This window comes from Trametes versicolor, assembly GCF_000271585.1.
Source record: "Trametes versicolor FP-101664 SS1 unplaced genomic scaffold TRAVEscaffold_7, whole genome shotgun sequence".
Lineage (NCBI taxonomy): Eukaryota > Fungi > Basidiomycota > Agaricomycetes > Polyporales > Polyporaceae > Trametes > Trametes versicolor.
The window spans coordinates 1-22993 of record NW_007360327.1 but is presented as its reverse complement, the minus strand read 5'-3'; the positions used below and the strand labels follow the sequence as shown (position 1 = coordinate 22993).

Sequence of the window (22993 nt, the reverse complement as noted above, 5' to 3'; positions counted from 1 at the left end):
CTCAACGTTCCCCAGCGCGGAGTACATCGTTCGATGTAGATCTTGCGGAAGAGCTCGCGGATGCCTTCAGATAGCCGGTCGCTGTCGCTGGACACGGACTAGAACCTAACTCTGGACGATACTTATGCATACGTACCACCCACAGTGCATCGTGATTATGCATTCATTGCAACCTACTCCATGTTACACGCCGAGTCGCGTTGTGGATTTCCCGTCTTTTACTGCACGCACGGCGAGTCGAAGTCGGTGTAAGTATTCCTTGATTTTGATATGCATCTACATCGATTATGGCGCACTCGTAATTTGGAATGGTACATGTCTTATGTTGCGATCATCTGCGGCGTTCGCCATGGACACGGTGCACGGTGCACTGCACTACAAGCTGGGTGCCTAGATTAATAATAAGTAACCCGGAGCGCGTTGCACGGGCGCTTACGTCGACGGTGCCCCTCGTCCTCGACCGCCACCGTCGTTCTGGCTCGGTCACGAACTCCTCTCACCCCGGCGAAAGAACGTCTCGCCCGCGACATCCTATGTCCTTGGTTATGTTGTAAGTGTTCTTCCGGTTACAAGTCAATATGACACTTGATGAGGAGCTGCCGGTACGATCGCGCGCCTGAGCTAGCGTCGACGTACGCGTCTGCCCCACTCGTGCTTGCGTCTACCTTGGATCTTGCGACGCGCCGTCAATCCCGGATACAAGCACAGTGTATTAGACACAAAATCGCAACTCTGGGCCGCGACACATGCATTCATCGCGTACGTAGGGCACTTTATCTCGTTTTTATGCTGAGTTCTGAATTAAGTGCAGTTCGCATGAATGGCACTTGGCGCTTTTCAACCGACCCCCCTCCAGGACCATGGTGCCCGTACGCGACCCCCATACCTGCTTGACTCCCCGGAACCACCCTTACTAGGTCTATTCCACCCTCTGACGTTGCAACAACACCCGTCTCTCGTGTCTGCTCGGCCTCTGCTGTAACCTCCAGGAACCCTCCCCCCCCTATGCGGACTTGCACAGAAGACGTTTCCTTGGTGGCCCAAAATGCTTTGCTGCTCTCCCTGTGGTGCCTTGGTGCCGGAGAACCGCCTTGTGGCCCGCAGCTCTCACTGTGACATATGCATAGGCGCACTAAATGCTCCAGAACCTACGACAGTTCGCGCAGAGTCCCAGCGACCACTCGGCAGCGAGCTGCAAACCGGACGAATGTGTCTTGACGAGACAGCATGGGCATTGATACCAACATTGTACTGCCCGTGAGGTTTCCGGCACGCACCCTTTCTCCACATCGTCTCCTCGTCATCCCAATGCAAAGGAAAATTCTGCAGTCACACGCCCCACTTTCCTTTCCTCGACGCTCCCCGATACTCTGTACCCCACGCTGCACACAGGATCCCGGAGTACCTCATCACCGCGGACTTGCGGAGGAGCTTCCCTTCAGGCTTCCTCGATCTCCTTGGCTCGGAGCTAGGCTTCGTCACTCGCCTCCTGCGTCTTGCTGTCGCCTCGCTGTCTCTTGTGTGCCTCCTGCACTTGCTCGGGGGCTTGGGAGACCTCACAGGACGTAAGACGGTTCTCACCATATCCTGACAACAATCTAACAGCAACCCACTGGCAATTGGACTATATCTTGGAGATTGGCGCACATACTGGGGACGGCTAGGATTGCGGCTAGACATTGAAATGCGACCTGCTTGCGGTATCTCCTCCACTCGTCTTTGCACATCTCGCCGTCTTCTCATTGCAGAGAAAGGTAAATTACGCACGCCACTCCATTCCTCGACGTTCCCCAACACTTTGTGCTCCACGCCACGCACGTGCTCCCGGAGAAGCTCGTCACTACGGACTTGTACTGGAGGAACTTTTCTCGAGGCTAGCGAATGTTTACCCAGCTTCCGCTTGGCTCTTCATTAGCCAAACTTCGTCGCTCGCCCTCTTGCGCTCGCAGTCGGCTCGCCCTCTCTCTTGTATGGTCCCCATACTTTTTCGCCGGCTTGCTTAATACTTCTGGTCGGACGATGGCTCTCGCCGAATCCCATCGACACTCTGATGACAATTCGCACACCTTTCGAACATGTCTGGGGGACCGGCGAGCGTATAGGCTACTACTGAGGTTGATAGGAACCGGGCGGGGCGGCCGCAAGAACTGGGGCGACTGAGGCTGAACATCGCGACAAGACCTTGCGTTTTGGGGACCTCGAACGCGACCCTTCTTCGCCCAATCCCACTGTCCTTTCGCTGCAGGGGAAGAGAGTCTTCGTTCATGCGCGCCACCGTCCGTTCCTCGACGCCCGCGGCCCTGCCGCGCTCCGAGATTCGCGCAGCACTCGGAGTTCCGGAGGAAACGCGTCCAGTTCGTGACTGCTCGGTGTCGAAAGTATGGCATGGCATTGGAGACCGGCGAACTTAGCGGGCAAACATCGTCGACCCGTCCTTCCTAACGAGATCGTAACGGTACTTGGCCAGAGAGCGTGCTTTGTGAAGTTCGCGTCCTGGACCAATCGATGGATTCATTTTTCATACACCCCTGCCCACTCCTCCCGGGCCTGTGCCTTGGGTTCCCGAGGCATACCGAAGCACCACATGTACCGCGATCGTGCAGCTGCTGAAGTGACGACTCCACACGGTGCCTTGCGAGCCTCGAGGGACCTTGTGGGCCCCAAAGTCCACTCGCTCCCCCCCGGCCGCCCTGCCCGTGCTGCGTGCACCGTTCACCCCCGCTCCCCGCCCCAGGCTGTGTGTGCATTGCCCCATCGTCGGGCTTTCTCCTGCGCTGCCGGGATGCCGGGGCGCGCACGGAGGCTCCGACCGACGAAAAAGGCGGTGCGCGCGCCCCACGTGCTCCACTGGCGCGCGAGCGTTAAGTATGCCCGGCCCCGGCTCAAAGCGCTCGCTCCCTTCTCTTACTCACCCTTCCATACCACACACACACCCACCTCCTCTGTCTGCTCTTCACCAACCGATGCCCTCTGTCGCCAATGCTTCCGGCAGCGGCGAGCCGACGCTGTCCGAGGAGTTCATCCAGGAATGCTTCCACTCGTACCTCAAGTCGTCTTTGTCCCACGCGAAGGTCGAGGGTCTCCTCGACCCTGACATGCTCTCGAGCGCAGAGGCCGATCTCATGATAACCGGTGCGTACGCTGTGATCTGCAAACATGACAGTTCCTGACAATGTTCCATTGCAGGCCCCGCGCTGTGCCTCTACTTCGCCGCACTCCGCTCCACCACAAATCCCCCATCCGTACCTCTTCCGCGTCGTGCAAAGAGCGGCGCAGCTCTTCCAGCGACCGACCTCTCCCTCACGAACTGCCCGCCCGCCTTCCGCCCCTTCCTCATCGTCTGGTCGCAGCTCGTGCCCCAAATCCAGGGCCTCACGCCCGAGTATCAGCACGACCTCGCGCGCATCATCTGCAACCTGCCCCCGCTCACCACCCCACTCAACCCGCGCCTCAACGGGCTCTCCGCGGACATGCGCGCGGTCGCGATCGAGATCAGCATGCGGCGCACCTTCCAGGAAAAGTACGCGGACGACCTCCAGGCCGCGCTCGACACGGGCCCGAGCCGCGGCGAGCGCCGCCTGAAGGCGAGCTTCATGCCCCCGCCGAGCTATGACGAGAACGGCGCCGGGCCGGCCCCGATCTCGCCCTCCGCGTCTGCGCACTCCCTCGAGCCGCCCTCGCCCGCACCGTCCTCACGCTTCTCACATTCACGCACGTCCTCACGCACCTCCGCTACCACCTCATCCCCGCGCACCTCCGCATACCTCTCATCACCCCCCACCTCGCCCTCCCCACTCCCACCGTCAATATACAGCCAAAACCCCCCATCACCCACGATCCTCGCCGAGGACAAGCCCGGGATTGAGTTCGTGCGCGAAACACTGTATGCCGCGCTCGCCGACGTGCTCGAGCGGCGGCCGCACCTTCGCACACTCATGCGCGCCGACGCGCCCCGCGCGTACTTCGCCGCCGTCGCCTTCGCCATCCTCGACGTCGCCGCCTCCGCGACGCGGCACGACCCCACCTCCAAGGCGCTCGCCGAGGTCTTCCCGCGCGCCGAGGAGCCCGTCATCCGTGGGGTGCTCGGGCAGACGCTCGCGCTCTCCGAGTGCCCCGCCGCCCTCAAGCCGTTCATGGCGGAGCTGTGCGCCATTGGCGCCGCGGCTCATGCGATGGAGGAGGAGGACAGCGAGGCGACCGTCGCTGCGCTGCAGGCGGGAGCGGAACCTCCCGTCCCGCGCCTAGAGCGGGTGCGCGATATCATCGAGGGCGGCGTTGGGCACGCATTCGCGGACAGCGTAGAACGCGGGTCGCGCGGCGCCCCTGGGGACCCTCAAAGGAGGAGAACGAGCACGGCGGGTCGCGCGGTGACGTTCGCGAACCGGGTGAACGCGCTCGCGCTCGCGATGACGAAGCTGCGCGCGTTCAAGGAGCGGCAGGAGATGGTGTTCAAGGTGCTTGCGGGGGTCGCGGGGTAGTGCATTCGCCTGGACTTGGACATCTTGTTTTGACTCGATCGTTGGACCTTGTACGCTTTCGCTGTGTTTTGTCGCGCATTAGCTCGCTGTTGTAGGATTACTAGTACTATCGCATAGTCATACCCTATACCGTATACCTAATCATGGGATCTGACCCCCTTCGAGCCAGTTGGAAATCGAAGCTACTGTGCGCTTTTGCTGCTCTTACCTCGTGTGCGTCATTGTGTGGTGTATCCCTCAGTAGAGCAACCACGCCTACTTGAGGCGTGCTGGTATGTATGTGTTGATGGCGTTGTGCTCCGGGAAAATTATGGGAAGGTAAGTGCGCGGAATGTGACCGCACTTGCACGAGCAACCGCTACTTCACACGTCCACAGAAGCCAGACGGCACGCATGCTGATTTCCAACCATTATATACTAAGACAAACTCGCATAACTGGTTGACGGTCGGCATTCAAGCTCAAGGGCAACGGGAGGTGCGTCGAGGAATGCTGAAGAGTCCGCCGTCCACTCTACCACACGAAAAGTGCAGAAACAAAAAAATGACATACATCACGTTGCCAATTCTCCTCTCTGCTGGATGTCGGAAGGTGATTCGGGCACCACATTTGCGAGAGCTTGGGCGGGAACTTCGCCTTCACCAGAGTGCACGGGGCCGAACGTCGATGACCGTATTGCGGACAGGGCACTGTCCCGAGATGCTAGCCCTACACCGGCGTCGTCCGAGTCCTTCGAATCTTGGTGGGTAGGGCTGTGGACCGGGGGTGAGGGCACAGGGCCGAACGTCGATGGCCGTGTGTTGGCCAATGCGGGCAGGGCGCTGTCCCGGGAGTTTTGGCGGGTAGGGCCGTCGGACGGGGATTCACACGTGTTCCACCCATATTCATAAGTGTAGTCGTTGTTTGGAGGCATGCCGCTCAAGCCCGCAGTCACTGATGGTCCGGAGTGAGTCTACATTGTTTTGGCGAGGCCCGTCAATCGGATACTGACGGCTTTCGTGAAGAGTCTTCTTGTTAACCTGCATATTATCTTCGATGCATAGACCGCTTGCTGGGGGACTAGTGGACACGGGCGGGGTGTGGGTCAAAGGTGACCGGACCCCTGGCTTGTCCGGCATTTCGGAGGCAGTGACGTCAGCGGTTGAGTCGGGGGGAGCTGTTTGAGAGCGCTCTGAACGCCAAGTTAGTTAAAGAAAATATTGGGATGGCGGATCACATACGAGACATGTCTGCGGTAGATTCCTAAGACTCGAAGAGAGTGGTAGAGCGCGACAGATGTTTGAGAGTTGCGGTTAGCTCGCACAGAAGAGACGTACTTATACTAGTACGCACATAGTCTCGTGGCTTTTGATGGGTTGTATGGGTCTCATTCCGCAAACATGGCTATCTGCGATCCTGTAGATTCATAATCGCACTTCGTACGTGGTGTGGGAACGAATAGACGTTGGGCGACTCACGAGCATAACAGGTTGGGGGTGCTTGATACAACAGCCGTGTATGAAGGCTGGGATATAACTGAAACGGTACATGCTGTCTGTCCCATTGTGCGAGGAGCGCGTAGAAATAGCGCACATTTGTCACTTTATAAGCTTCTGAAAAGCGTACCATAACGCCCGCCGGGTTGGTAGTGGCGAAATTCGGCTGGAGGCTGAAGCTCATAGTTGCCGCACAATACCTGCCGAGATGCGTGTTATAGCACCCTCAATAGTAGTCGGTATGGCGACCTCGACGGTAAGAAAATTGCACGAAGCGTGGCACCGTGAGCATTGGACTGATATCGGCGCATTCTTCCGGAACTCACCGTAGCTTAGACACATCTCCGGGATTGCGTCCGTGGCGTGGAGCACAAAGTGTTGGGGAACGTCGAGGAACGAAGTGGCACACGTGGTGTTCTCTTTCTCCTTCGCGATGAGAAGACGGCGAGATGTAGGGAGAGGGGTCGCGTGCCAGAGAATATCGCAGGCAGCCTTAGGTTATGCAGCCAGAAACAGCATGAGAGCTGGGCAGAAGGCAGGCCGCCAATAGTAGATGGGAAGCAGCGAGATGTGGCTCCAAGATGTCAGTCGACCACTGTAAGCCGCAGAAGAGGCTCGTCTCCCTACAAGTCCGCGTGAAGGGGAGGGTTTCATAATGGGCTGTCGGAGGGAAAGGGCCAGGCGCGACTTTCGCGGGAGGTCTGACGAAGTTCGTAGAGCACAAGGCAGGCAGCAGAGTCGAATGCCATATGCCTAGCCAGACCAAACGTGCGGGGTGAGAGCGAGATGGAGGGCGTATGGATGATTTGTCCGTCATCGGGATATTCGCCTTCGTCCGCAGGTACAAGTCTGCGTCTACCTAGCGGTGCGTGCCGCGAGACCTAGGTCCGAGCGAAGTCGGTCTGACACTGTAAGCCGCGAAGGACGCTCGTTCACGACAAGTACGCGTGGCGGGGGCGTCTTCGTGAATGTTTTAGCCTCGCTGCCAGACGCGAATCTCGCGGACGGCCTGGCGAAGTCCCTCACTGGTAGAGCACAGGGAGGCAGCGGAGTCAAATCCAAGCCAGGGCAATCGCGTGGGTGAGATCGAGATGGAAGACGCGTGGATGGCTTGTGCGTCATCTAAATATTCGTCGTCGTCCTGAGATGCATAGTCAGTGTGAGTCCCCGTCCATCTGGCAGTGCGTGCGCGCGTTATGTGCAGTAGGTGTCGAGTTGATGTCAAGGGGTAACGACAGCGTAGTGGACATACCACCGAGCTTAGTCTTGCACTGGAGTTGCGTACGGGCCCTATCGAGGGAGGCTCTGCTGATGTGCGGTTGGGTGTCAGAGAGTTCATGCAGTCCGTGTTTATCGCACTCTCAGAGAAAAAAAGCGAGAAACAGCGCTCTACGTACCTGACCAGAGACAACAGTGTCAGTGAGGGAGTCGCGACTTAGGGTTGCGACTCTGCGTCGAATTGACGGTGGTTGTATGCGGTCTAAGCAGCGTACTAGAGCCTAGTCAGGCTGTGGAAATACGTCGAGGCGGACTGCGTTGACTTCGAACAGAATCGAAAACATTGCCCAGTGCGTCGAGGGAGATGAGAGACAGAACGAACGGTACGAGGACATGAGCGAGAACAGAACGAGGCGCGCGGAAATCACGGGCGACGCTGTGGACGCGAGCCGTCACAGGCACGGGGAGGACGTGACAGGCGCGCGTGGCCAATATTGGCGACCTCGCACTCTCCTTCTCTCTCTCTCCTCCACGCTCCCATGTCTGAGCCCAACACGCCCCGCCGCCGCTCGAAACGGGGCCAGCCTGTGGTCGCCTACCTCTCCTCGCCCTCCTTCTCTGTGCCCGCTGAGATCATCCCCTCGGGCCCGCTTCACTCTCGCACGACCGGCCCTCTTGACTTCTTCGAGGACGAGGACCACGACCCGGACTCCCTCGACGACCTCCACACCCACTTCTACAAATCATACTCCCGCAATATCAAGCCTACCTCTGCACGTGCCCCGATCCGGACGTATGGCCGCGTCTCTCGCCCGCGCAAGAGCGACGCCGATGCTCCCACCCTCTTCAATCTCGGCGACACCGTCCTCGTCAAGACCGCCTCACGCGTCCCTAGTGTCGCTGTCATCACTGCCCTCTGGACGGTCGAAGGAGACGACTTCCGCCCCAAGGCTCCACTCCGCGTGCGCGTCCACTGGTTCGTCCGCCCGGGAGAACTCCCCAAGATTCGAGCGAGGAGAGAGTTCGACGAGGTACGTGCATTTCCCTCCTAGCCACACTTTATTGCGAGATAAGCGAGTGTTTCTACGGCACGGACGAACGGTTAAGAGGGACCATGGTGCACCCATGCCTGTTCGCCGTGTTCATGGTGGTCGTGGCGAACCTCGATCACGCGGTCCGAACCACTTTTCACATATCCTCGCCCGCCGCTATACCTACTGGCCGCTCATTCGCTATGTTATAAGCCTTTTGAGAGGCTCGACATATCGAGTGAGCAGCTTTCGCAGAATGGCTTCACGCTTCAGCCACACGGGCCGCGCACATACATCGCAGGCGTGAGCACAGTGCTCGTCAGAGGCAAGCTGAGCGTCCGTCTCGCGACTCAGTGATCATGCAACTTCCACTGGTCTCGAACAATGTGTTCCGCTGAACGCTTGTGCCGGTGTGTTCGATCTTCTGCGTCGACCAGGAGGCAGTAAGGGGTGGGGGCGCGTCGGGGCGGGGAGCATCGCTGACTGCTGCTCGCTCTCGACGATGCGCCTCGGCGACTCGCGCTTGTTCAGAAAGTCCCCGTGGGGGAGAGATGTCCCGCAGAACACCTTTCGGCTCATGTTCCGCGTTCTGGCGGATTGGTCGAGTGACGCAGGTATCAGTGTCGTGCGCTGTGTGCAGTGTTGCTCGCTCCAACGGGAGTACTTGGGCGGCGCGCGTCTTGACCTTGTACGCTCGCCTGAGTATGTGGTCGATGCCACTGACCAGCGTCGAGCACGGCAGGCACGCTATTCCCGTCGGTGTACATATGTGATCCTGTGAACCGGCTGCAAACGATGTTGCGCCAGGTACTAAGGCTTGAGGGGATGCTTCGGTGACGCACGGAGGCACCTGCCCCGGAGGTCCTCGACTTGTGTGGTTTGGCCTACCATAGCTTTGACTCACTCTGTCACCCGGAACGCAGAACATGTTCCACGGGACGCATCCCGCAGCCCCCAGGGCGTTCTCTGCTTGTTCCATCGAACGGGCTGGACACGTCCTGGGGAGCATTCGCGCGCGTTCCGGGCGACGGGGGTATCTGGCGTACATCAATATTCTCTGAATGAGGAACCCATGTGGCCGCTCGCGGATCGAGACGTCCTTGGAGAATATAGTGCGGCAGCTGTACCGGGCGGCGACGCGGGGAGGGCCAGGGTGTACGCCTGTCTCTATCTTTTGAGCTGGTTGTTCCCCTCCCCAGGACATTTTCTGCGGGACAACGGAACAGCCACGATTGTACACTGGCTAGTCATAATGCCGCGTAACCCTATTCGCATGACGCAGCCGCGCAACGCGCCGTGGTCTGGGACACACGCCCGCTGTTCACTGAGTGCGTCGGAGATTCTGAGGAGGAGCTCGACGTGCGGAGTGAGCAGTGGCTTGTGCGGGGCGGTGTCGGAGTTACGCTATGTGGGTGTAGGCAGCGTTGTCGTGGATGGCGAGCTAAGCAGAAGTTACATAGCGAGACGGCGCGTGGGCCTGGCAAAGCGCGTGGTGTATGATATCGACTGGCGATCTAAGTCGAACAGCTAGTCACCAGTGACAACTGGGGTCGCGCTAGTGCTAACCTGAGAAGTCATGTTGTTCAACATCGCATTGAATGCTTGTTGAGAATCGTTTATGGATGATATTCTGGGATGTAACCGTTACTTCACGTTCCTTCAGAGCCATGCTGTTGCGCATTGTGCAGTTGCTGACTTGGCGATTCACAGAACGAGGTGCTGTACAACATATCCGCCTGCGAAACCCTCCCGCCCTCCGCCATCCTCACGCATTGCGCCGTCTCCTCCTCCCCCGCCAAACGCGTCACCGTCCCCGAAGACGCCACGCCCGACGACCTCTACTGCCACCTCGCCGTCGACCCCATGCGCGGCCTCTACTACGCCCTCGACTGGGACTCCTTCCGTCTCCAGGCGCTCGCCCACCACTCACTGCATTCCGAAGACGCAGAGTGGCCAGCGGACGACGTCTGGGTGGTGAAGGCGAAAGCGAAGGCTTCCTCGTCTACTCGCGATGGCGCACATGGCCCGCGCAAGAAACGCCGCGTGGACGATGAGGACCGCTCCGAGTCGTCCGACGACGCGTCTGGGGACGAGTTTGAAGCTCCGCTGAGAGACGAGAGTGAAGACGAGGACGACGATGCGGACGAGGACGACGTCGTCGCCGAGCTCGAGCCCCGCACACCCTCCCGGAAACGCAAGCGCGCGGGGACGTCTACCCCGCGGACACCGCGACGTACAGGCACGGCCTCAACGGCCACCACCCCCCGCCGCCGCGGTCGCGGCAAGGACGCGTCGCTCGCACAGCCGACGCCGCACTCGAAGGCCGCGCTGCGCACGCGCAGGAAGACCGCGCTTGCTGTACGTCCGCCTCCGGCCGCAGCGGGGATGCTCGATATGGACGAAAACGCGGTGCGAGGTCTGGGGGAGGATCCCTGGCTGAGGGCGATGCATGTGCTACACGTGGCGGCAAGGCCGGGGGCGCTGCCGTGCAGGGAGGCGGAGTATGGGCGGGTGTTGAGGGCGGTGGAGGAGTTGCTGGAGGAGGGGAGTGGCGGGTGTATTTGTGAGTGCGGGTTTCTTTGGTGTGGGGGTGGGAGGTGGGGGAAGAGGGTTGGCTGATGGGTTTGACGGGCAGATATTTCGGGCGTGCCGGGGACGGGGAAGACGGCGACTGTGCATGCTGTTGTGCGGGAGCTCAAGCGCATGGCTGAGCAGAATGTACGTCCACTTGCTGCCCCTTTCGTGGTCTCTCACGGAGACGTAACTGACCTTTGTTTAGGAAGCAAACCCGTTCGCATACGTTGAGATCAACGGGCTCAAGATCCCCGAGCCCGCCGCAGCGTACGGCCTGCTCTGGGAGGCCGTCTCCGGCCACGACGCCGCGCGCGACGGGCACATGAAGATCGGCGCGAAAGAGGCGCTCCGGCTGCTCTCGCAGCACTTCAGCGGCGCCGCGCGCGTCGGGCCCGCCGGCGGCCACGCCTGGTGCGCCCCTCCCTCTTCCCTTCTTGCTGCCCTGCGACTGTGTGCTAATGGTACTGGTGGGGGGACAGCGTGGTGCTGATGGACGAGCTCGACCAGCTGATGACGACGAAGCAGGACGTGGTGTATAATTTCTTCAACTGGCCGACGCTCGCGCGCTCGAAGCTCGTCGTGCTCGCGGTTGCGAACACGATGGACCTGCCTGAGCGCGTCATGTCTGGTCGGGTTCGTAGTCGGCTCGGTGCGTCCCCCTCCCTCTTCCCGTATTCTTTTTCTCGAGCTGTAGATGCTGAATGCTGACGCGGGTGAGCAGGGATGGTGCGCATCAACTTCCAGCCGTACACGACGCCGCAGCTCGAGCAGATCGTGCGCGCGCGGCTGGCGGGCGCGAGGCTCGGGCTGCCCGCGGATACCCAAGAGGTGCTTGCCCCGGATGCGCTCAAGTTTGCGGCGATGAAGGTGTCGTCGATCAGCGGCGACGCGCGGCGCGTGCTCGACATCTGCCGGCGCACGGTCGAGCTCGTGCAGGCAAGGAAGCGGACGGCAAGGACGGAGGACGTGAAGGCGGTGATCAAGGAGATGCAGAACAGCCCGACGGCGGCGTACCTGCGCGAGCTGGCGTTCCATGAGCGGTTGATGCTGGCGGCGGTGCTAAGGTGTGTGAGGAAGGAGGGCGTCGAGGAGATCCAGTGGGCGAGCGTGCAGCACCAGCACCTCGTGTATCTGAACCTGCTCGGGGGCTCGGGGAACGACGCGGACCCGGACCCGGTGCGTCGCCCGAACGCGGACGAGCTGGGGCAGGTGCTCGATGCGCTGCTCGCGGCGCATGCGCTGATATGTGAGGACGGGCCGGCGGTGGCGCGGAGGGCGGAGGGCGAGCGGCGGGTCGCGCTGAACTTGGAGTATGCGGAGGTGGAGCGGGTGCTGGGCGAGGTGGGTGGGCCGAGGTGGCGGAATGCGCTGAATGTGTGAGGGTTTGTTTGGTGGGACGGTAGGATTGTTGTTGGGTGGGTTTTTGTGGTTTTGATTGATGAGAGAGGGTTGTGGTGTAGGTACGCTCACTGCTATCTGCACTTAATAGGACAAGTCGTGTTATAATCGAACAAGGAAGTCAAATATAATCTGGAGGGAAGCCGTGCACACGACTCCGAAGTGCCCAGACCGCTGCACATATGGTCGGAGAGAGTGCACGCTTTCGGATGTCCTTGTTTACCGCAATATCCACGGATGCCTGCGAATCGAGCTGTGCCACTGCTTTACGGAGTGGCACATACACGTGGCATGAGGGGACAACACCCTTTGTTCTGTCTTGGGCGATGCTCTACTTGTCCGACCACGAAGGTGCGCCACTCGACGACTTGCAGCGCAACGCCACCCTGACTCTGCGACACATGGACTTTCTCTCGCTCAACGACGATGTCCTCCGCTCCATCGCAGACAAGCTATATGGCAAGAACGCGCTCAACCTCGCACTCACCTCCAAGCGCATCCACGACCTCGCTATACACCGTGTCTCCGCCGTCATCGTCTGCCCGGACGGCCCCCATCTTCGTCTTGCGCATCGGCACCTGTTCTTCGGGTCGCGCCCTCGCGTCCAATACCTTGAGAGCTTCACTGTTCTGCATTACGCCTTCAAACTCGACCACGATATCTATGAATCACGCTCGCGCAGCCCGCCGTGGGATGATGAGGCGTACGACTGGTCCCAGGTCCGCCTCCTCGTCGATATCCTCATGAACGCGCGCAACCTCCGCCTGGTCGCTCTCCCTTTGTTTCACCCGACGATGCTATATGACTCCCCGCGCTTCGCCGACGCCCTCTGTGCCCTCCCAAAACTCATCTCTGTCCAGTTGGATACCGTCGGGGACACGATAGTCAACACGATCGTGCCCCGCCTCCCGCGCTCGCTGCGCATCCTCGAGCTTCAATATCACGCTCCTATAGGAGACTCGGGGCTCTATCTTTACCATGAGCCGAAGACGTTTCCAGCCCTCCTCGATACCATCGCGGCGTTCCCCGCGCTGCACACGCTCCGCCTGAAGTGCTTGTACGAGATGGGGCCCTCTTTCCGCGAGCTCGGACACACGTACACGCCGACGCTTCTCCCGGCTGTGCGCGCGCTGGTGCTTCTGAAAATCAGCCCCCCCGCGCTCGACATCGTGCAGCTCTGTCCGAACCTCACTGACCTGGAGATCGGGCTTTGGACAGGAGGGTTACCGCGCGAGGGCGCGCGGTGGCCTGCGCTGCGCTCCCTCGATGTTCACGAGTTCGCAGACCTCCCGTCCGCGATGGGCGTGCTCGGCCCCGTACGCCATTTGGTGATCCGGCAGAACATGCGCGTGGGCGACCCTCTAAGCCAGTCGGGGCTCAATGTGTTGCTGGACGCCGTGGAGCGGACGAAGCCGAGGGCGTTGTTCCTCTCGCTTATGCTCGGGAAGTGTCCCATGACGTTCTGGGGCGAGGTCGCAGCGCGCGCACCGAACCTGCGTGTTCTCGAGCTCAAGCTGAACGTTGACACCGAGGGCGTCACGCTGGATTCTCTCGGGTGGCTGGTGCGTCTTATACATCTGCTGTTGTACTGCATCGCGCCGCCTGTGCTGACCTCCGAGCCTTGCAGGACGCCGTTCCGGACGCCCTCCGCCCGCTGTCGGCGTCGCTCGTGTTCGTGCGTATATTACTACCGCGTATGCCGGAATACAGAAAACCCCTCGATACGCGGCAGGTGTTGGCGGCCAGGAGCGCTCTCGTGGCCACGGTCGAGGAGGATCGTGCACGCGCCGCGCGCTCGCTTCCACAGCGCCTTGCGAATGCGCTGTCGGCCCTACAGTTTGTGGAGGTGTGCGAGGCGCGGCCGAGCTTCAGGAAGAACACAGAATCCCAGGACGAGGATTCGGAAGAGGATGATGAACAGCCCGAAGCTCGGTTCGAGGAGGAGGATGCTGCCTACGACACGGAAGAAGATACTTGGGAGGCTGAGGAGATGCGTTTTGACGCGGATGAGGACGAGGATTACAACATGAGCGACGACGAATATTTCGACACAGGCAGGAACGAATACTGTGACATACGTGAGGACGAATACTCGGACGCAAGCGAGGATTCGGGCTGGGGCGCCCGTATGGAGGCTATGGAGGACCAGGGAGACCCGGAGAAGATCGATGTGCAGCGCCCCCAGGTTGCGTACGGATGGATAGACAATGTCGAGTACCGTCGATGGTGGCGCGTCCGACCACCGAGCGGCGGCGACGTGCAAGGGCGTACGTTGGAGGAGATATCGGGGGTGGAACTGGATACGGCGCAGCGGTTTCTGGTGGAGGCTGGCGATGAAGAGGCCGCGCGGGTTGATGGTACGCTGCGTCTCGCACTCGTGAATCGGACTCACTGTCGTTGACCCTAAATTTGCAGAGCATTTTCCTTGAGGATGTACGGGCGCTGGTCCTGTGGGCAAGGTTTACGGATGCGTATCCATGTTTTGAATGTGATTTCTCAGGGCTATGAAAAGTCTGTCCGAGGGTTAGCGTTGAGATGCAGGCTACGGTCGAGAGTTAGCCGTGTAGAGGAATACGCGTACATACTATGCTGAGCAGGCTAGGGACGCGTTATAGCGACCGAAGGTTAGGAAGGGACGACAAGAGGACGGAGGGGGCGAGGTCCCAAAATGTCTTGCACACGCGGGCTGTGCGCGCGAGGATGTTTCCATCTGAGCTAGGATGAGTTTCGTCTTCTGGCACGAAAACCGATATCATGAGTTAAGTGAAAACGCAGGAGAGGTAATCGGCGATGTACATGTCTGTGCGTGCGATCGGCGATATGCGCGGGCTGGTGACTAGCTAGAGCTTTCCGGTAGATGACCAACACTGACGCGGACGTCTCGCAGATGACTTTGGAGGGCATTGGGGTGGTCTGCAAACAAGCTGAACGTGAACGCTCTGTGATCCTGCACAAGTTCGAGTTAACAAGCCAGCCTAGCGGCGCGCCCGGCGCGAGTATCCGTGGACGGTCATGCGCAAGCGCGAGTGCAAAACTCGGCGATTTCTGTTTCTTTGGCACACCGTTCACTGTCGCTGCCCTTGCCTTTCGGCCGTCATATATTCAGGCGGACACGCAACAGCCAGCCATGAACGAGCCTACGAGGCAGGCCGCTCTGTCACCCCTCTTGATCCCTACTCGCCCGGCGACTGGCGCGCGTGCCTCGGGGATACCCGCACCGCCGAGGAGGAAGAGCACATCTGGACGCTTGCGGACGTGGAGATCCAAAATATGGCGTACCTCGTACTCTCATCGACTTTTTGGACAGCCGGGGATTTTTCCCGACGAGTACATCTCCATCCTCGCGTCGCGGTCGCGCAAGGACTTTGTCACCGTGGACGATTTCCGGAAGCTGCCGTGGCTACTGGCGAAGTTCCACGGCGCGGAGGTGCTGAAAATCTTGCATGACGCTGAACGAGAGCATGCGCTGGCGAAGCTGGAGGAAGCGCGGGTGGACGCTGATAGAGTGAGGGAGTAGCGCGAGCGCGAGGGAGAGGAGCGCGAGAGAGGACGAAGCTGGCCGAGAGAGCAGGAGAAGAGATAGCAGGCGTAGAAGACCCTGAACCAAAGAGTACCTCTCAGTTATATAGCGAGGGGAATTTGCATATCTCCAGCTAGCCAGCCAGACATGCGGCGAGATTTACGAAGAAGCTCTTCGTCAGGGAGGGCGGACAGAAGCTGCTGCAGGAGGGCCGTCGTTAGATCACAGAAAAGCAGCGCACGGATAACGGCAGCGAGTGTAATTGTGTAAGTTTGCGAGGCTGCTCTTGGTCTGAGTAGCTATGTGTCCCGGGAGGCGGGGACCCGTTGAACGTCGAAATCCGGGACGACGTAGATGTCAGAGGATGGCAAGACGGGATCGACGCCTCCAGAAAAGTCTTCGCTTGTTTTGAAAACCAGACTTGGAGATCGCGCCTCAAGCTGCGCAGAGGAACCGGTGTATATGATGTTAACAGAGGCCAAGTATGCGCTGTAGAGTAGCTGCAAAACAGAGGGGATTCAGCAGCGTAAGGTGGGGAGAGAGAGAAATGCGGCACCGACCTCACTGTGGGCGCGTCCAGCACTTGTTGAGCTCACCTGGTATCGCGCGAAGCATAATGTAGCCTTGCGCGTGCGTCGGTGCATTGAATGTTGCCTACTCTTGTTCACGCAGGGCCTGCGCGGACGACGGACGGATAGGCCTGGACGGACGCGCAGCGCGCCGACGTCGGTGCCGCACTGGCGCTCACTCCACCACCACCTGGGTGATCGCTCTTGCGGGAATTCGGGGTCGCTGTCGAGCGTTCAGGGGGGCGTCGGGGGAGTCGATGACCGAGGAGCAGTGTTTTTCGATCAAGTCATTTACGATGGGAGCTGTGAGAGGACAAGTGCGGAGAGGCGGAGGTGATGGCGGCGTGCGCGCGAGGCGCCGACCTCATTGCCCGCTCCATCACCTCCACTCGTCCACCACCACCACCACCACGAACACGACCCCCGAGTCCCCCCTCACGACATCCACGCTCGCTCTCTCGACGCTCTCTCAACCCCCTCACTGCCCGTAATGGGCCCCGCGCCAAAGAAGAAGGCTCTCAAGATCGGCCGTGCTCTCAAGCGACTACCCGCACGCGTCTCAGGCGGTAGAGGGAACGGCAACGCCTTCGCGCCCCTTCCCGGCGAGCTTCCTGTCGTGCTCCTTAGGGTGCAGGTACTCAGCTGTACGAACCTCCTCTCGAAAGATCGGAATGGACTCAGCGATCCGTGAGTCTTCCCCTCCTCCTGCCACTCGTCTCGTCCCCCCCTCTCCGGTCGATGGTATGCTCACGTGCAATGTTTGTGTGTCGTGTGCGCGGTGTGCGGGACATAGGTTCGTCGTCGTCTCGGTCTTGGGCAACCGCCAGCAGACTCCCGTCTCCAAGCGCACCGTAAATCCGACGTTCAACCCGAAGGATGCGACGTTCGACTTCCCTATCTATCTTTCCCTCGCCGACCGCCTCGGTGTCGTTGAGCTCGTCATCTGGGACAAGGACATGCTCAAGAAGGACTACCTCGGAGAGACCGCTATCCCGCTTGAGGACTGGTTCCGCGATGGCAGCGCGTTCCCCTTCGACGACACGAACAACACCGTGAGTCATCCGCGCAGCCCGTGCGATGCCTAGAACTGATCGCGCGCGCACTGGAAGATGATCGCGCGCAACTTGCAGTCGTCGCGCAACTCCACACCCCCATCTGGAAGTATCCAGCTCAAGCTTGGCTTTGTCTCGCCCCCGAACACGACCACCCTGATGGACTTCGGCGAGATCTACTCCGAGCTTGTCAAACGTACGCGCCCGAGTCTCGTGTCTGCCCCGGCGGTGAGTGTCCTTTCATTTCCCCGATGCCTTCCCCGCTTCCCACCTCGCGGACCTCATATCCGTGCTTACGCTGATCCGCGCACGTACAGACCGAAGGTATCGGCACTATCCGCTCCAACGCGGAAGGCCCGCAGTACGAGGACGATGGGCTGAGTTCAGATGAGGGCGAGACGAACAGCGAAGATGAGGCCGAGGACGTTCTCTCCGGCCCTGGCAGCCATCTCTCCAACCTCTATATTCCGCCCTCCCAGGGGATCTCGTCCGACGGCGCGCTCATCCAGCAGCCCTCACCGCGCCAAGCTGCGCCCGAGACACCTGTAACGCCGACCCCAGCCGCGATCACGAAGACGCCGCTGGCGTCGAAGCCGCCTTCGCCCGGCTTCAGCATCCCGAAGATGTTCCCGAAGCGCGCGAGCACCCCGCGCTCGCTCTCATTCGACTCAACCACGGCTAACGGTGCACTCACTGCGTCTGGGTCTGGGACGGCCGTCGCCTCACCCGGGACGCTGTCGCCTTCGCTGTCCGGGGGCACGACGCCGCAAGCGCGCCCCAGTGCCGGTCAGAAGTCTAAGTTCCGCAAGTCATGGACCGCGAAGGCGAAAGAGTTTAACTTTAACGCGGCGAACGACATCGTGGGCATCGTGATGTTAGAGATTCAGCGCGCGGAGGACTTGCCGAAGCTTAAGAATAGTGAGCATACGTTATACAGGCGCGCGCGGACCGTGCTGACCATTCATTGTACAGTGACGCGCATGGGCTGGGACATGGACCCTTTCGTCGTCGTGTCGTTCGGCAAGAAGGTGTTCCGGACGCGCGTCATTCGGCACTCGCTCAACCCGCAGTGGGACGAGAAGATGCTGTTCCACGTGCGCCGGTACGAAACCGCGTTCAAGGTGCAGCTCACCGTGCTCGACTGGGACAAGCTGTCGTCAAATGACCACGTCGCAGAGGCGTCGTTCGACGTCGCGAAGCTACTCGAGAACGCGCCAAAACGAGACGACAAGACCGCGCTGTACTCGGACGACGAAGACGGGCAGCGCTCTATGGAGAGCTTTGAACTACCGCTGCAGACCGCGAAGGAGGTCCCGTGGGAGTCGAAACACAAGCCGAAGATCATATTCAGGTGCGTACACTGCACAGCGTGGCGGTGCTTGCTCTGAACCACGCGACAGAGCGAAGTACCAGCCGTACGACGCGCTCCGCCAGAAGTTCTGGCGCGAGTACCTCAAGCAGTACGACACCGACGATACCGGCTCGATCTCCCACCTCGAGCTCACGTCCATGCTGGACTCTCTAGGATCGACGCTCTCGCACGAGACCGTCAACTCGTTCTGGACCCGCTTCAACAAGCAATCCCGGACCGACGTGCTCACGATCAACGAGGCGATCCAGTGTCTCGAGACCGAGCTCTTCCGCCCCGCGAGCGAGAAGAAGCGGATCGACCCCGAGGACAGTGCGATGGACACGTCCGCGCCAGTTACCCCTGCGATCACCAGCGGCATGGAGGTGCAGCAGGCGCTCAACTTCGACAAGCTCGACTTCTCCGGCATCCCTTCAAACCCCGCCGCCATGGGCCGCGACCATCAGGAGGATGCGACGCGTTTCCCGAACGCGCCCCACGCGCAGGCGACCGAACCAATGCAGCAGCCGCTCGTGGACGTCGCGCTCACTCCCGGACGTCCCGGAACGTCGCCCTCGCCTGGCCCGGGCTCATTTGTGCGGAACAGCTCGACGTCCTCGTCTGACGCGGAAGATTCGTCCGGGTCGTCGTCGCCCGACGGCTCGGTCGAGCGGGTCATCAACGTTAAGAACTGCCCGCTTTGCCACCGACCACGCCTGAACTCGAAGGCGGAGGTCGACATTGTGACACATCTAGCGGTGTGCGCGAGCCAGGACTGGGCGCGCATGGACCGGATCGTCGTCGGCAACTACGTGACCGCGAGTCAAGCGCAGCGGAAATGGTACACGAAGGTCATTTCGAAGGTGTCATCGGGCAACTACAAGCTCGGCGCGGTACGTCGTTTGGTTGTGCGATGGCGAGGGGTAACTGACGGGTCTGGTGTGTGCAGAACTCGGCGAACATCATCGTACAAAACCGCATGACCGGGCAGCTCGAGGAGGAGAAGATGGCCGTCTATGTCCGGCTTGGCATCCGTCTGCTGTACAAGGTGAGTTCCATCTGATACGAGCCGCTCGCGGTTTACTAACGCCTCTCTACAGGGCTGGAAGAGCCGGATGGAGGGCGGACGAGGTATGTCTCATTCTGAGACGGCGAGAGCGCGTCGCTGACTACCATCATAGCGCGACGATTACTCAAGTCCTTGTCAATCAAGCAGGGTATCAAGTACGACTCGCCCGAATCTGCGCGCGACATCCCGACGTTTATCGCATTCCACCGACTGAACATGGATGAGGTCCGCGACCCGTTGACCAGTTTCAGTACGTGTCGTGTTATTTCGCCTCGACGCAGCACTAACGGGCGTACAGAGACGTTCAACGAGTTCTTCTACAGGTGTGTTTCGTTTGTCTCAATGACACGCCACTCAGACTGACGGCGTATGTATAGAAAACTCAAAGCTGATGCACGCCCCGTGGAGAACCCGGACGACCCGTACCGCGTTGTGAGCGGTGCGGACTGTCGACTGATGGTCTTCGAGACCGTCAGCGAGGCGACGCGGTTATGGATCAAAGGTCGCGACTTCTCAGTCGCCCGCCTGCTGGGCGACGCGCATCGCGCCGACGCAGACAAATACATCGGCGGCGCGTTGTGTATCTTCCGCCTCGCGCCGCAGGATTACCATCGCTTCCACGTGCCTGTCGACGGGACTATCGGGCCTATGACGGACATCGCGGGGGAGTACTACACCGTCAACGTGAGTTTTCCTCGCTCGCTCGCGCTGCGCTGCCGTAGCCAACTCCTGTGTCATAGCCTCAAGCTATCCGCACCGCGCTCGACGTCTATGGCGAGAACGTGCGGAAGATTGTCCCGATCGATAGCCCGCAGTTCGGCCGCGTCATGTGCGTGTGCATCGGCGCGATGATGGTCGGGAGCATCCACACGACGGTCGAGGAGGGCCAGCAGGTCAAGCGCGGCGAGGAGTTTGGATACTTCGCGTTCGGTGCGTCGTCTCCTCACTGACATCACGCTTGTTCGTATCGCTGACTTCCGCTTCCGCGCGCAGGTGGCTCGACCATCGTCGTTCTCTTTGAGAAGGCCGCCGGTATCGCGTGGGACGAGGACTTGCTGATTAACAGCCGCGCGTGCCTCGAGACTCTCGTTCGCGTCGGGATGGGTCTCGGGCGGGGCAAGCGAAAGCCCGCGGTCACGGATGGCAGCGCGCAGTGAGTAGCTTGCGACTTTACAAGCTCTATTCAACTGGTGCTCCCTGTCTATGTGTATATAACGTATACCTCACGATGTATTGTACAGCATCCCCGAACATAATGCGGACTTCTTGTATAGATCCATTGACTTGCTGTGGCGCTGATCTTGTGGGATGGCTCGGGATTCGACGGTCTCTGCGACTGTGTACTGCGCCGCCCGCCGTGCAACTTGGCTCCACCCCCTCCGCATGCCCTGTCAGGCTCGCCATCCGAGGTGATGCCCTTCGTGTATCGTTGCATGTCGCTACCACAGCACTTTTGCTGTGATGTGTCCGCACCTCGTTGTGGCTTCTGTCCTCTCTTTGCGTGTGCCCTTTGTGCAGCGAGCACCTCGTCAATTTGCGCAATAGGCCTGGTAGCGAGAGGGTGAAGTCCCCGATCGCGCTTGTGCGGGGTGGTGCGGGCATGAGCGGGCCTGCTGGATCGCTGAGTGCATTGTATAGTGGAACACATACAGTGTTATATTCTCACTACCTCCAGTGCGACACAGTTTGAACAGGTAATATTCTCCTGTCCCTTTGCTTTGTGGCTACAGCATTGTTTGGACGTTCGAGGGACACATCCGGGCGAAGTGAGAGTGGGCGCCTGCATCGGCGAGAGGTGGCGGTGCTATCAGCGCTTGCAGAATTTGGGCCAATACAAGAGGGTCGTTCCTGTGCATAGGCTGCCCTGTCTCGAAACATGCATGGATAGGCTCAGAAAAAGGCAACAGGATAGAATAGATGTGCCCTAACGTAAAGCAACAAAGAATAGCCATGTCAGGTGCCTAAAAGTCTTGCAAATGTGCTTGTATTCAATTTGCATCATTTGTATCTAGCCAGTGAGCTCAGTGGCAGGTTTTATAGAGATAGGTGCAGGGCGAGCTGGCTGTGGTGGTGTGAGAGAGACTGGAGCTGGTGGATTCCAACGTCCAACCCGACCACGCCAGGCTAAACAAACTGTGAGCAAGCATAGAGCTGCAGGTAAGAAAGCAACTTACCCAAATACCATGTCCATAGATGCGGTCCAACTTGGCATGCTCCTCCAGCAACGATGGAAGCATCTTGGACGAGCTGACCAGCACTTAGGGTTAGGGTTAGGGAGGGGAGCACACCGAGCGAAGCGAGGTGTGCGACGACGACGACGAGTGGGGAGGCGAATAGGACAACAGGGGATTAGGGTTAGGGTTAGGGAGGAGGAGCACAACGAGCGAAGCGAGTTGTGCGACGACGACGACGAGTGGGGAGTCGAACTAGGACAACAGGGGATGGAGAAAACTCCAACCCATCCTGTTTCGACTTTTAACAGTCTCATCAGGTCCTGTATAGTTCATCCGATAAGGTTTTTCCCGGCATCGCGGCCGGAACTACGGCCTGCGCGATGCGTGATATTGCTTACATGGGATATCCAATCGCGGATACGCGATTGGCTGCTATTGTTCGAGCTGTTCTAACAATAGTATCTGATTACTGATGCTGTTCCCGTCATCGGCGCACAGCTCCCGTGCTGTGACTAATGCTGATGATCTGCCATGAATGATGTCATGGTCCAGGCTGCGCATGACGCGACGGTCTAGGCTATGACATCACCTAATCGATCGGAGATCTCCTATGATGTAACATCACGTGATATACCAAATATACCTTGTGCCGCCTGTTAGGGTTCGGTTAGGGTTCGGGTTTTGGTTTGGGTTCGATTTAGGGTTCGGGTTAGCTATAAAAGCGTAATCAGTTATCGCATATAACGACGATTAAGTCGTTGTTAGAACACGTACGGTTAGGGTTCGGGTTAGACCGCGATACCGCCTGGTGAGCAGGCCGTACGAGTTGCTAAAGCAATATTAGAGAAAGCCAAGGAATTGCTACAATGAGTCATGCTCCCGCTACGCGTTGAGCCTCGGGCAACCGAGAGCACACCGCGCCGCAACAACGGGTAATCATCGAAGTCAACATATTCAGTTATTCTTTTCCAGACATGCGCCAGCTTGGACCTCACCGGGCACGCACTCGCGCTAGCAAGGCACCCTCAATGAGCAGTTAAACCGGGGTCACTTTAAACTGGGTCCTGTTGCAAATCGCTTCTACACTG

The 22993-nt window shown here is 59.5% G+C and overlaps 6 protein-coding genes across 6 annotated transcripts; 4 read left to right on the top strand and 2 right to left on the bottom strand.

Annotated features, from left to right (window-relative positions):
• The first annotated feature begins 2920 nt into the window (after nt 1–2920).
• TRAVEDRAFT_149358 (uncharacterized protein) lies at nt 2921–4677 on the top strand. The gene is made up of 2 exons (XM_008041249.1): nt 2921–3132; nt 3187–4677. The coding sequence occupies exons 1-2, from the start codon at nt 2964–2966 to the stop codon at nt 4476–4478; spliced, it is 1461 nt and encodes a 486-aa protein (XP_008039440.1). The 5' UTR covers nt 2921–2963; the 3' UTR covers nt 4479–4677.
• Nucleotides 4678–5030: 353 nt separating this feature from the next.
• On the bottom strand, nt 5031–5704 carry TRAVEDRAFT_48173 (uncharacterized protein; the record flags this gene model as incomplete). Its single annotated transcript, XM_008041051.1, has 3 exons — nt 5031–5410; nt 5469–5648; nt 5698–5704. 3 exons carry the CDS (start codon nt 5702–5704, stop codon nt 5031–5033), a joined length of 567 nt encoding a protein of 188 aa, XP_008039242.1.
• Nucleotides 5705–7709: 2005 nt separating this feature from the next.
• On the top strand, nt 7710–12222 carry TRAVEDRAFT_72328 (P-loop containing nucleoside triphosphate hydrolase protein; the record flags this gene model as incomplete). Its single annotated transcript, XM_008041248.1, has 6 exons — nt 7710–8201; nt 9912–10764; nt 10837–10919; nt 10981–11186; nt 11255–11424; nt 11497–12222. The coding sequence occupies 6 exons, from the start codon at nt 7710–7712 to the stop codon at nt 12153–12155; spliced, it is 2463 nt and encodes an 820-aa protein (XP_008039439.1). The 3' UTR covers nt 12156–12222.
• Nucleotides 12223–12574: 352 nt separating this feature from the next.
• TRAVEDRAFT_83243 (uncharacterized protein) lies at nt 12575–13096 on the top strand (the record flags this gene model as incomplete). The annotated part of the gene is made up of 1 exon (XM_008041247.1): nt 12575–13096. A coding segment is annotated over one exon (522 nt), but the record flags the coding sequence as incomplete, so codon positions are not given.
• A 3603-nt stretch (nt 13097–16699) lies between these two features.
• TRAVEDRAFT_168718 (uncharacterized protein) lies at nt 16700–21005 on the top strand. The gene is made up of 13 exons (XM_008041246.1): nt 16700–16949; nt 17056–17314; nt 17372–17542; nt 17632–18232; nt 18287–18665; nt 18715–19555; nt 19612–19710; nt 19763–19793; nt 19844–19981; nt 20030–20054; nt 20109–20415; nt 20472–20661; nt 20725–21005. The coding sequence occupies exons 1-13, from the start codon at nt 16753–16755 to the stop codon at nt 20886–20888; spliced, it is 3402 nt and encodes a 1133-aa protein (XP_008039437.1). The 5' UTR covers nt 16700–16752; the 3' UTR covers nt 20889–21005.
• A 760-nt stretch (nt 21006–21765) lies between these two features.
• On the bottom strand, nt 21766–21968 carry TRAVEDRAFT_48169 (uncharacterized protein; the record flags this gene model as incomplete). Its single annotated transcript, XM_008041050.1, has 2 exons — nt 21766–21855; nt 21906–21968. 2 exons carry the CDS (start codon nt 21966–21968, stop codon nt 21766–21768), a joined length of 153 nt encoding a protein of 50 aa, XP_008039241.1.
• Nucleotides 21969–22993: the final 1025 nt, after the last annotated feature.

Bases quoted from the DNA above. Each gene is read 5' to 3' on its own strand.
- TRAVEDRAFT_149358 (XM_008041249.1), top strand. From the start codon at position 2,964: ATGCCCTCTGTCGCCAATGCTTCCGGCAGCGGCGAGCCGACGCTGTCC. The intron at 3,133-3,186 runs GTGCGTACGCTG...GTTCCATTGCAG, and splicing joins GGCCGATCTCATGATAACCG to GCCCCGCGCTGTGCCTCTAC.
- TRAVEDRAFT_168718 (XM_008041246.1), top strand. From the start codon at position 16,753: ATGGGCCCCGCGCCAAAGAAGAAGGCTCTCAAGATCGGCCGTGCTCTC. The intron at 19,794-19,843 runs GTATGTCTCATT...CTACCATCATAG, and splicing joins CCGGATGGAGGGCGGACGAG to CGCGACGATTACTCAAGTCC. The intron at 19,982-20,029 runs GTACGTGTCGTG...ACGGGCGTACAG, and splicing joins CGACCCGTTGACCAGTTTCA to AGACGTTCAACGAGTTCTTC.